Source organism: Somniosus microcephalus, chromosome 2 (genome assembly GCF_052327205.1).
Source record: "Somniosus microcephalus isolate GS21.2 chromosome 2, FLI_Smic_1.0, whole genome shotgun sequence".
NCBI lineage: Eukaryota > Metazoa > Chordata > Chondrichthyes > Squaliformes > Somniosidae > Somniosus > Somniosus microcephalus.
Window position 1 is genome coordinate 17154383 of NC_140988.1, and position 12900 is coordinate 17167282.

At 46.0% G+C, this 12900-nt stretch overlaps 1 protein-coding gene across 7 annotated transcripts in view; it reads right to left on the reverse strand.

Annotated features, from left to right (window-relative positions):
• The window catches only part of tbck (TBC1 domain containing kinase), a 223106-nt gene that overhangs the window by 158834 nt on the left and 51372 nt on the right, over positions 1-12900 (reverse strand). For all 7 annotated transcript variants that reach the window (XM_086006990.1, XM_086006962.1, XM_086006942.1 and 4 more), the window contains exons 12-13: positions 11348-11447; positions 7979-8028 (exon numbers count right to left, since the gene is read on the reverse strand). In XM_086006990.1, coding sequence (XP_085863116.1) covers positions 7979-8028; positions 11348-11447 — 150 coding nt within the window. The remainder of the gene's footprint in view (positions 1-7978; positions 8029-11347; positions 11448-12900) is intronic.

Here is a 12900-nt window from a genome sequence, read left to right on the forward strand (position 1 = left end):
AGGACACTGGTTTGAGATACAACTTTCTCACCCTCCAACTGAATTTGAAATTCAACCATGTTATGATCACTCTTTCCTTGAGGATCCTTTACTATGAGATCACTTATTAATTCTGTCTCATTACACAGTACCAGATCCACGATAGCCTGCTCCCTGGTTGGTTCCATTACATACTGTTCTAGGAAGCCATCCCGGAAACACTATGAACTCCTCCCCAAGGCTACAATGGCCAATTTGATTTGTCCAATCATTATGGAGATTAAAATCACCCATGATTATTACCGTACCTTTTTTACAGGCCTCCATTATTTGTTGATTTATACTCTGTCCAACAGTATTGCTACTGTTCGGGGGCCTATAGACTACGCCCACCAGAGACTTTTTCCCTTTATTATTTTTTATCTCCACCCAAACCGATTCTACATCTTGATCTTCTGAGCCAATATCACTTCTCACCACTGCACTGATCCCATCCTTTACCAACAAAGCCACCCCACCTCCCTTTCCTTTCTGTCTATCCTGCCAAATTGTCAAATACCCTGGAATATTCAGTTTCCAGCCCTGGTCACCTTGCAACCACGTCTCTGTAATGGCGATCAGATCATACCCATTTGTATCTATTTGTGCCATCAACTCATCTATCTTGTTACGAATGCTGCGGGAAAAGGAATGCAATCAATGGTGTGGGTTTGTAGCAATACCTTCAGTCATACATCATCTCAATGTTTTACTGGAGGAAATTGTGGCTCATCCAAGACTGGATGTTGGCAAAGCAATCTGACAACATAGAGCCAGTGGAAGTATCGGGAGAGAAGGTGTATCGATAGCAAAATCATACTTTTAGTACAGAATGGCCCAGTTCTACTGTACATTATTCAGTGTGAATAGTGCTACTAAAAACATCATCAATTGTACACAACCGCTACAAAAAAGAATAAAACCAGATGGACCACCCGGCATCGGCTTCAGACATGACAACGGCACACCCAGCCCAGTCAACCCTGCAACGTCCTCCTCACTAACATCTGGGCACTTGTGCCAAAATTGGGAGAGCTGTCCCACAGACTAGTCAAGCAACAGCCTGACATAGTCATACTCACAAAATCATCCCTTTCAGCCAATGTCCCAGGTTCCTCCATCACAATCCCTGGGTATGTCCTGCCCCACCAGCAGGACAGACCCACCAGAGGTGGCGGCACAGTGGTACAGACGGGAGGGAGTGGCGCTGGGAGTCCACAACATTGACTCCGGACCCCATGAAGTCTCATGGCTTCAGGTCAAGCATGGGCAAGGAAACTTCCTGCTGATTACCTACCACCCTCCCTCAGCTGATGAATCAGTACTCCGCCACGTTGAACACCACTTGGAAGAAGCACCGAGAGTAGCAAGGGCACAGAATGTACTCTGGGTGGGGAACTTCAATGTCCATCACCAAGAGTGGCTCAGTAGCACCACTACTGACCGAGCTGGCCGAGTCCTGAAGGATAGCTGCCAGACTAGGACTGCGGCAGGTGGTGAGAGAACCAACACGAGGGGAAAAACCTACTTGACCTCGTCCTCACCAATCTACCTGTCGCAGATGCATCTGTCCATGACATCATTGGTAGTAGTGACCACCGAACAGTCCTTGTGGAGATGAAATCTCGTCTTCACACTGAGGACACCCTCCATCTTGCTGTGTGGCACTACTACCGTGTTAAATGGGATAGATTCAGAACAGATCTGGAAGCGCAAAACTGGGCATCCATGAGACGCTGCAGGCCATCAGCAGCAGCAGAATTGTATTCCACCACAATCTGTAACCTCCTGGCCCGACGTATCCCTCACTCTACCATTACCATCAAGCCAGGGGACCAACCCTGGTCCAATGAGGAGTTCAGAAGAGCATGCCGGGAGTACCTAAAAATGAGGGGAAGCTACAACACAGGACTACATACATGCTAAACAACAGAAGCAGCATGCTATAGACAGAGTTAAGCGATCCCACAATTAATGGATCAGATCAAAGCTCTGCAGTTCTGCCACATCCAGTCGTGAATGGTGGTGGACAATTAAACAACTAACGGGAGGAGGAGGCTCCAGGAATATCCCCATCCGCAATGATGGTGGAGCCCAGCATGCGAGTGCAAAAGACAAGGCTGAAGTGTTTGCAACCATCTTCAGCCAGGAATGCCGAGTGGATGATCCACATCGGCCTCTTCTTGATGTCCCCACCATCACAGAAGCCAGTCTTCAGTCAATTCGATTCACTCCACGTGATATCAAGAAACAGCTGAGCGCACTGAATACAGCAAAGGCTGTGGGTCCTGACAACATCCCGGCTGTCGTGCTGAAGACATGTGCTCCAAAACCAGCCGCACCTCTAGCCAAGCTGTTCCAGTACAGCTACAACACTGGCATCTGCCCGGCAATGTGGAAAACTGCCCAGGTATGTCCTTTCCACAAAAAGCAGGACAAATCCAATCTGGCCAATTACCACCACATCAGTCTACTCTCAATCATCAGCAAAGTGATGAAAGGTGTCGTCGACAGTACTATCAAGCAGCATTTACTCACCAATAACCTGCTCACCGATGCTCAGTTTGGGTTCCGCCAGGACCATCCGGCTCCAGACCTCATTACAGCCTTGGTCCAAACACGGACAAAAGAGCTGAATTCCAGAGGTGAGGTGAGAGTGACTGCCCTTGACATCAAAGCAGCATTTGACTGAGTCTGGCATTAAGGAGCTCTAGTAAAACTGAAGTCAATGGGAATCGGAGGGGAAACTCTCCACTGGCTAGAGTCATACCTAACACAAAGGAAGATGGTTGAGGTGGTTGGAGGTCAATCATCTCAGCCCCAGGACATCACTGCTGAGTTCCTCAGGGCAGTGTCCTAGGCCCAACCAGCTTCAGCTGCTTCATCAATGACCTTCCTTCCATCATAAGGTCAGAAATGGGGATGTTCGCTGATGACTGCACAGTGTTGAGTTCCATTCGCAACTCCTCAGATAATGAAGCAGTCCATGCCCGAATGCAGCAAGGCCTGGATGACATTCAGGCTTGGGCTTATAATTGGCAAGTAACATTCGCGCCACAAAAGTGCCAGGCAATGACTATCTCCAACAAGCGAGAGTCCAATCACCACCCTTTGACATTCAACAGCATTATCATCGCCGAATCCCCCACCATCAACATCCTGGGGGGTCATCATTGACCAGAAACTGAACTGGGCCACCTACATAAATACTGTGGTTACAAGAGCAGGTCAGAGGCTGGGTATTCTGCAGCACGTGTCTCACCTCCTGACTCCCCAAAGCCTTTCCGCCATCTACAAGGCACAAGTCAGGCATGTGATGGAATACTCTCCACTTGCCTGGGTGAGTGCAGCTCCAACAACACTCAAGAAGCTCGACACCATCCAGGACAAAGCAGCCCGCTTGATTGGCACCCCATCCACCACCTTAAACATCCACTCCCTCCACCACCGGCACACCTTGGCTGCAGTGCGTACCATCTACAAGATGCACTGCAGCAACTCGCCAAGGCTTCTTCAGCAGCACCTCCCAAACCGGCGACCTCTTCCACCTAGAAGGACAAGGGCAGCAGGCGCATGGGAACACCATTACCTGCACGTTCCCCTCCAAGTCACACACCATCCCGACTTGGAAATATATCGCCGTTCCTTCATCGTCGCTGGGTCAAAATCCTGGAACCCCCTCTTGAACAGCACTGTGAAAGCACCTTTACCACAAGAACTGCAGCGATTCAAGGCGGCGGCTCACCACCACCTTCTCCAGGGCAATTAGGGATGGGCAATAAATGCTGGTCTTGCCAGCGATGCCCTCATCCCAGGAACGAATAAAAAAAACATCAGTAAGACCCACAGTATTATCTTCATTCCTTGAATGGAGCTGATCTTACACATACCTTAGCACAAGCCTGTTATCCAATGAGGAAACATCACTGGGACAGGAATTACATATTTTTGTTTGAAGTCACACGATCACCTTTTTGACTGAAGGCGACAAATGACCACAACTGAATAATCTCCACACATTCAAATCAAATTGAAAGAATTGGGAAGGACGCAGACATTGGCACATGTTGGACAATAAACTCCATTCAAAGAGAACTATACCAACAAAAGTTGCCTTATTTTCTTTAGTCATTTGTTTATCCTCTGCACGCCTAAAGATAATGGGGGAGAAATTCAGTATAGCCCCGTTTGGGGCGCTAACTTCGCCCCCGGAAAAATTAGCGCCCCCGCGCCAGAAATTGGTCGGTTGCGCCTCAAAGGGAAGCGGGGCGCTACTGGAGACGCCCCGCCTCCCTCTTGGGGCACTGCGAGTGAATATTGTGGCGTTACGTGCTGCAGCGCCACACGCTGTGGCACGTCGCACTGCGGTATTGCAGGCCTTCCTCCCCTTCATGTGCAGCGCGATCTGGGGCCCAGCTGGGCCCCCGGGGATCGGGAGTGCAGGCAAAAGAGCCCGGCACCCAAGAGAAGTTGGGGGGGGGGGGGGGTGGGGGGGAGTTCCGGAGGCGGGAGCGCAGGCAGGTGCTGGCAAGCGGCCAACAACAAAAATGGCCACCACGCACCTCGCCTTTAATTTGCGCCTCCCTGGCCGCAGGCACGACACCCTGACCCTGTCGGACATAGCGTCCAGCGGTAAATCAGGGGGCGCTCCCGAAGATCGCGGCCGGGGCGTGAGCGGGGCGCTGCGCACACCAATGACATCATCGCCACTGGTGCAGCGCTAACGGTTAGCGCCACCACTAACCTCCCGCTGAATTTGGCGGGAGGAGTGGGCAGTGCCGCGCCCAGGCGCTAGTTGGTTTGCGCCCCACTTAGCGCCCTCTTAAGGCGCTAACGGTTGGCGCTACCAACTGAATTTTCCCCCCAATGTCACTAAACTGCCAAAAAAAAAATCAAGGAGGCGAGTCCAGGCACTTGTGCTCATTAAAGATGCTCCACAAATGGATGTCTGTTATTTACATTTCAATAGCCTGATTGCTTCTTAGTATTTTTTAAACAGTCCATTATAACTATGAATCATATTTTTGATTTTTCATAACAGAGCTCCAAATCATCATCCTAGTCACCAATATTCCCTCTAATTTTTTTCATGGGGGGTCCCCTTAAGTGGTTGCGCGGCCTATTCAAATTTCCGTGCATGCATGGTTTTTTCCATTTAAGAGCCGGCGAGCGGCCTGCACGGGACCGCCCGATCGCTGCGCAGCTTAGCGGGGACATTGATGGTCACTGGTCTCCAAACAAATGTTTTCCAAAGCATCAATATCCATATGAAGGATCCAGGGTCCAAAATGGTACAATATTGATCTGTACACAATTAGAACTTATTACTGGTGCAGTCAAAGCTCCTGCACATTAGAAATCAGATCACCATCTATTCCCTTTCTCATTTCTTGCGAATTCAGGGGCATATTCTATTTGGCCCTGATGCCCTATTGATATACTGATCTTTATATTTATATTATAAATTCCCGAGCCAAAGCACCTAAATCTCGACCAAAATGCGTAGCACACATTTTTTATAATACATAGCACTCAAATTTTACGTGAAATAAATCTGCTTTTTCAACTGTTTTGATGTATTTTTATACTTGAGAACATCTTTCTATATAGTTGTAAATACACACTGTCCAGAGATAAGGTGGAAAGAACTTAAGGCAACAGATGTAACTTGAAAGAAAAATAAATCACAGCTGGCAAGCAGCACTGTCTGTCTAATGCACACTGACTCCATCATTCGCCCAGAATTTTAAGACAATCACTCCGGGTTCATCAGATGTTTTTAGAAAAAAGGCTTTCAATGTTTCACTTCTCTCTTCGATTGATGGGCGAGTCCAGGGAAATTCACATTCCCCTGACCTCGCCAGTATTGTAAATTGTCAGTTTACGACAGTGATCCTGAACCAAACGCTATTATTGCAATAAAGCTGTTTAAATGTTGATAGCAGCACTGTTGTTATAATATTAACCCTAAACTGTTAAAATAAGCGCTTAAAATAAAATTGAACGTATGTGAAAGACACAGCCTCAAAAGCTCAAGATATGTAAGGTTATGGAAAATATTACAGCTCCGGGATACTGCCGAGATTTGGCAAAAAAAACCCGACCTTCCAAGCCTGCTCAACGTTATAGCGTTTTCCCGCGTGGATTTGCTCATTTACAAGGGATGCAAAGCTGGGTGACCTTTAACCAACTAAAGGAGATCAGCTGTAGCCTCTGACCGATCGAGTGTTGGAAACGAAACGGCAGGATGTCACAAATATGGCTGTACGGTGATTTCCCCGACACCAAGGAACAAATCTCTTTTATTCTAAAAGCCCCCCGTTTGTTTCTCTCCCCGCAGACGCTGCCTGGCCTGCTGAGTGTTTCCAGCATTTTCTGTTTTTGTTTCAGATTTCCAGCATCTGCAATATTTTGCTTTTTGTTTGAAAAATAAAGCAAAAGGACAGGTTAATGTTTGGGGTTGAACTCCTTTATCAGGACACTGGCAACAGCCCTAAATAACAAATCTGCATTTTTCTCTTTACAGCTGCTGACAGACCTGCTGGGGAAATGTAAGTTGCTTTATAGTATACAATTTTGGGCCGCGCGGTCTCCGTGCCCCTGTGTGTCCCCCCTCTCTGTCCCTCTCCTCGTCTCCCTATGCTGTCCTCTCCCTCCCTCTCCCTCCCCTCTCCCTGCCTAGCACCTGAGGCCCGGTGCCGTTGTGATAGCGGCCGTGCGGGGCCTAGTGGTTGAGGCGCGGCCGGGCTGTCGGGCCGAGACGGACCCGAGCTGAGCTCCCCCGCGGATCGCACGGCTGACGGCCGGCCGCTGCCGCTCCCCCGACCGGTGTGTGTGTCGGGCCGAGCGGTTGCGAGGCACGGCCCGAGTGAGCCCAACTTACCTGCCGCTCCGGCGGGGCGGGAGCCGGAATGTGGGGGTTTGTTTTGGTGCTGCTGCCCCTGTGGGGATGGAAAAAATGGCGGCGAACTTTAGGGAGAGTGGAGGATTAGGACCCGCCCGTGACGCACTGATTGGTCAACCATCAGGTGAGTGAACTGTAGGATTGGTGAAGCAGCACGTCAGTCAACGCTAATGACAGGTAGGATTTTTGAGCCTTTTTTGTATATTGTCATAACAATTTTTGTGTGACGAAAAAGTAAATACGTCTACGAGAGTCCCCTAATGATAAGCTTTCTTTTGATATAACATATGTGTAGGTACGCTCTATAACTTTTGATTGTACAGAGAGACACAGAGACACAGACTGTTTTATATATATATAGATGTGGGCCAATGACATGCACCTTTCAATTGGGGAAAGAATGGATAGTGCAAAGCAAACTGTGGTTGGGGGTGGTGTGTGGGGAACAAAACAGAATAATAAAAATTATTATTTTTAAAAGCACATCAGAGTGAGTTAAAACAACTCAATGGACACTCGCAAACATAAAAACATAGGAACAGGAGCAGGAAATTCAGCTCCTCGAGCCTGTTCCACCATTCAATTAGATCACGGCTGATCTGTACAACTTCATTTACCCGCCTTTGTTCCATATCTATCGATCTCATGTTCCATATCTATTGACCCAGTATCTGCAACCTTGTGGGAGAGAGAGTTACAGATTCCCCCCCCAAACGACTGAGCTTTGTGACGTAAGAAAACTACTAGGCACTTGGTCTGAGTATTAAACAAGGCTTTAATCAACTGTTTTTCAACATGGAGATCTAGTTATGTTCTTCACTAGTTCCTGTTAAAGAATGTCCTGAGCAAGCTGGGCCCACGCCTGAGTATTTATACTCTCCCTGGACAGCGCCACCAGCAGGCTGCCCAGTATTACTTCATAAGTCATTTCCACATGAATGACAAGATTCATGTCACTTTGCTCCTGTGTTTCTGATACCACCTGAACCCCCTGACTAAACCACACCTCTATAACTCACTCCAGGTGCCAATTAACCAGACTAAACATTTACTCACTCGTCTTCCAGCAAAGGATAAAACGCTTCTCCAGCAACATCTTTCAATCTCTAGAAAACAAACAGATGAAAATACTACATTAATATTGTGAAAATACAAAATACCATTGCTATCCTGATATGCAAACCAATGGATGGTCCGACTTCTAGAGTTGCACCGTTCAGCTGGGAGAGGTTCCTTGGCCAGGATTTTGAGTGGACAATCTGGTGATTAAGAGTGTGATCAGAACCGGCTATGGAAATGACGTGGGTATTAAGAGCAGGCGCCAAGTACTCAGTTTATCAAATTAAACACATTTTTGTTTTCTTAAGTTGAGCCTTTGAGTATTTTGCTCAAAACTCATGATAAACAGGGGTCACTGAGCATGAGATTTACCGATTGTCATCTGACATGAATGTGAAACAAAGGGTTTTACTGTATCTAATTTATCAAACCATTACCATCAACTTTGTTTCAGTGGAAACCCCTTTATCATCTCCTGAAATAGTCCAAAAAAGAGCACTCGCTCTCATTCAATCACCATCGCCTTTGCTACTTGCATGCAATCAATCCTCAAGGAATCTTCATTTGATTGTGACTATTAAATTTAGTAAAAGCCTTTTTTATATAGGAAGGAAGGGAAAAGGGGGGGAAGGAAAGAGAGAAAGGGAGAAAGAGAGAAAGAAAGGGAGAAAGGGAGAGAGAAAGAGAGGAAAGAAAGAGAAAGAAAGAGAGAAAGGGAGAAAGAGAGAAAGAAAGAAAGAAAAAGAGAAAGAAAAAGAGAAAGAAAAAGAGAAAGAGAAAGAGAAAGAGAAAGAAAAAGAGAAAGAAAAAGAGAAAGAAAAAGAGAAAGAAAAAGAGAAAGAAAAAGAGAAAGAAAAAGAGAAAGAAAAAGAGAAAGAAAAAGAGAAAGAAAGAGAGAAAGAAAGAGAGAAAGAAAGAGAGAAAGAAAGAGAGAAAGAAAGAGAGAAAGAAAGAGAAAGAGAGAGAAAGACAGAAAGACAGACTTGCATTTACATAACACCTTTCACAACCACCGGGCATCCCAAAGTGCATTACAGCCAATGAAGTACTTTTGAAGTGTAGTCACTGTTGTAATGTGGGAAACGCGGCAGCCAATTTGCGCACAGCAAGCTCCCACAAACAGCAATGTGATAATGGCCAGATAATCTGTTTTAGTGGTGTTGATTGAGGGATAAATATTGACCAGGACACCAGGGATAACCCCCCTGCTCTTCTTCAAAATAGTGCCATGGAATCCTTTACGTCATCCTGAGAGAACATATGGGGCCTCGGTTTAACGTCTCATCCGAAAGACGGCACCTCCAGCAGTGCAGCACTCTCTCAGCACTGCCCTGCACTGTCAGCGTAGATTTTTGTGCTCAAGTCCCTGAAGTGTGGCTTGAACCCACAACCCTCTGACTTAGAGGCGAGGGTGCTACCCACAGAGCCACAGCTGACACCAAGATCGCTGAGGTAGGGTGGGACGAGGTTCTGATTTGAAAATGATGAGGACCATAAAATTAATTCACTAGAGCTGGACAGATGGGGACGATGGGAGAGAGTGACTTTGTGTAGTAGCACAGTGATAGCATTCTCGCCCCCGAGTCCAAAGGTTCTGGGTTCAAGCCCCACTGGAGGGCTTGAGCACATAATCTAATCTGACATTTTAGTATAGCACAGAGGGAGTGTTGCAGTGTTAGAGGTGCCATCTTTCAGATGAGGCATAAAATCAAGATCACATCTACCTGTTCAGGTGGATACAAAAGATCCTATGGGACTATTTAAACAAGAGCAGGGGAATTCTCCTAGTGTCCTGGCCAACATTCATCCTCCAGTCTACAACATTAAAAGCAGATCATTTACCTCAGTGCTGTTTGTGGGACCTTGCTATGCACAGACTGGGTGCCATGTTTGCCTGCATAGCAACAGTGCAGGACGGTGACTGTGCGCCAGGACGGTGACTGTGCGCCAAGATTAATCCTTTGGCAGTGAAGCAGTTTGGGTCGCTTGCGAACATGATGAGACGCTAAATAAATGCAAGCTCTTTCTTTCCAGACTTAGCCTGACTGCACCTTTATCCAACTAGTCCCACTGAGCAAACACTGCAACATTAAGGAAATAAATCAGGACCATGGAAACCATCCATTAAAATGAGCAACAGAATGCTTCTAACCAAGGAACGTACTGCGTAGCCATCTACTCACAACCTGGAACAATTCTCCTATCAAAAGGATGGGCTAGTGGCTTGGGGCTGTGCTAGGACACCCAGTACTATAAATGTTTCCTATTTAATGAATCAGAAAGAACACAAGCTCAAGGCAGCCAGGTCTTAAAGCTGCAGGGAGAGGAAGATCAGAAGTTACGGGTCATATTCTTGCACCTCATAGCCAGTTATATAGAGCCCCATTGGCAAACAGCTGGGGACAATTACCTGCCCCCTTTCAGACAAGAAAAGGCATGCGGTGTAGTGACACGCGGGACTGAGCAATTTGCGTTAAATGACCCGGGAAAACACCCATCATTTTCTACTTCTGTTTGTGTTTTTGAAAATGATAAAAATACCAGAAACATAAAGTAGTTAAAGCTATAATACATTCTGATCATCATCTTTGGACACTGCGATGCAACTCCACCACCCAAGACATTTGTTTTCCAGCAATATTTGCTCTCGGGGTAGCCACAGCAATTATCACATCTGAAAAAGAAATCGGACTGAAACTAAAGTATTGATCAAGAGAATAAATTGTACCCAACTTGACACCAGCAGCCATGCGAAAGCTACCAGTGAAAGAAAGGGACCAGTCATTCTATTAACTGGAGTTTATTGTAAGGTCTCATCTAAGCACTGACATTAGCACACACTGAACATCTCTGCAACACTTGGTAAATCAGTGGTAACAAAATTTTTTACTTGATACAGGAAACTTTGGTTTATCCGGAGGTTATATGTCCGGAATACTCGATCTAACGGCAAAAATCAGGAGCCGTTTTCTATATGTTTTTTAGTTCTCGTTGCTTTTTTTCCCCCCCCAGTCAAGCACTGCAAGGTCTGTAGCTATAGCAACAGCTTCAGCTACAGACGCTTGCAGCTGCAGCTGACTGTTTTGAAGCCGTTGCTAAGCAACAGGGTTTGTTGATTCACACGGAGCTTCTCGGTTCCGTATGTTTAAACATTAACTCTGGTATGTCCAGCACTTTTGATGTTATGGCACCAGCTCGGTCCCGTCAGTGCCGGTTATCAGAAAGTTTCCTGTACATTACTTCATCTCAGTTCTAGCTTTAATCAACTGATATACAAGGAGTAAATGAGTACATTTCAGTAGAATTCAATTTTAAAAAATCTATTATTTACAAACAAACACCTTGAAAGAACATTTTAACACTTACATTCTTGAGTTGACATAATGATAGGGTCAGTGTGGTATCATCCAGCAGGAAACTTCGATCTCTTACTTGTCCAAAGCTTTCTCCATCTTCTAATATAAAGCTTAAAACATGACGAGATTCAAAGTTACAACCTGTTATTTCACAAGCAGGCCCTGAAACAGGTCAGTTGACTTCACTATAGTTAATCTTAAAATGATGGCGCCAACACCTGAAGTCGCACCCAGTAAAACCAAAGGTATCTGGAGACACAGGGCTACACGGTCAGACATGTGTTTTGGTTACACCCCACATGGCCTGTGCTCTGTAATTCATTCGTTTCAAGATGGGTCGTCAGACATTTTAAACTCTCAGGGTAGCACAATACACCGATCTTAGCTCATACTATGCTAAATATTAGCAAGCATTCCTTTTTCATGAACACTTTGGCCTTGTGGTTTCAGCTAAGGGACGATGGAGGAAGCAAGAAGCTCTCATGTCCTTCCTTGTGCTGAACCAAAGAGTGGATCTGGGGAAATAATGCGTTACTCTCTGCGAATTTAGAAGTATACTAGCTGACTGCCCGTGAAGTTGCACACAGGCAGTCAAGAACAAGTGTGGTCTCCTGAGGCAGGGTTAGAGGGCCAGGGATGGACATGTGAATTCAGTCTATGTTTTTAAGTCATTCGCTCTGTCCTTGTTTTTATATTTCCATGTCCAGGTAAACGTGACACACTGTCATTACACGCTGCTGCCAATGGTGGCAATGGTGAAGGAATGCCTCCATTGGCAGAAGAGTGTAATTACAGTGTGACAAGTTTACATGTGTCCTTTCCATTATAAATGTGGACAAAGGAACTTATAATGGAAAAAAAATGACAAAGATTTTTAATATAGTGGCCCGTAATTTGCGGTCAGCGGCGAAGCGAAGGCGTTCGCCGCTAGCCTCAAAGAGAGATGCCCACAGAGATCTCGCGATCTCTGTGGCAAAAAGTTTGCCTTTCTCGAAGTGCAATTGATTGCAGCGCTCTGTAATGGGAATTCCCAGCAAAGAGCTGCAGTGACGTTAACAAGCTGTCTAAAGAGCCAATCATATTGAAGAATTCTCACAGACAGCAAACCAGGAAATGAAAAGCAGCTTTTATCCGGACCTTTTACAGAGAGCAAAATAAAGATTGGGACTTTCACATGGGGATAAGGTGGAAGCTGAAATATCATTAAAAAAACTGTTTTCAAGTTTGTTCAAGATTTTCATCAAAATGGAGAAATTTGAAACTCCACAAATATAAAAATTAGTTTTTCAGGGCCAGACTGGTTGTTTAGCAGTCAATACGTTGATAAAACCCCAGTTACACCTATTCCAACAAGGTTTAACATTTAATGGGGTATTTAATAGAGATATTAGCGCAGAAAAGCCCATGTTTTCGCTAGTTCCACTGACTTCATTGATTGCCGGCTATGGGGGGAGGCCACAGCGCAGCCAGTGTCGGAGCAGTGAATGACTGACCGCAACTTCAGGATTTCCGTGTTTAGATGCGCATGCGCTAAATCCTGAAGTTGCGGTCGGTTTCAGAGAG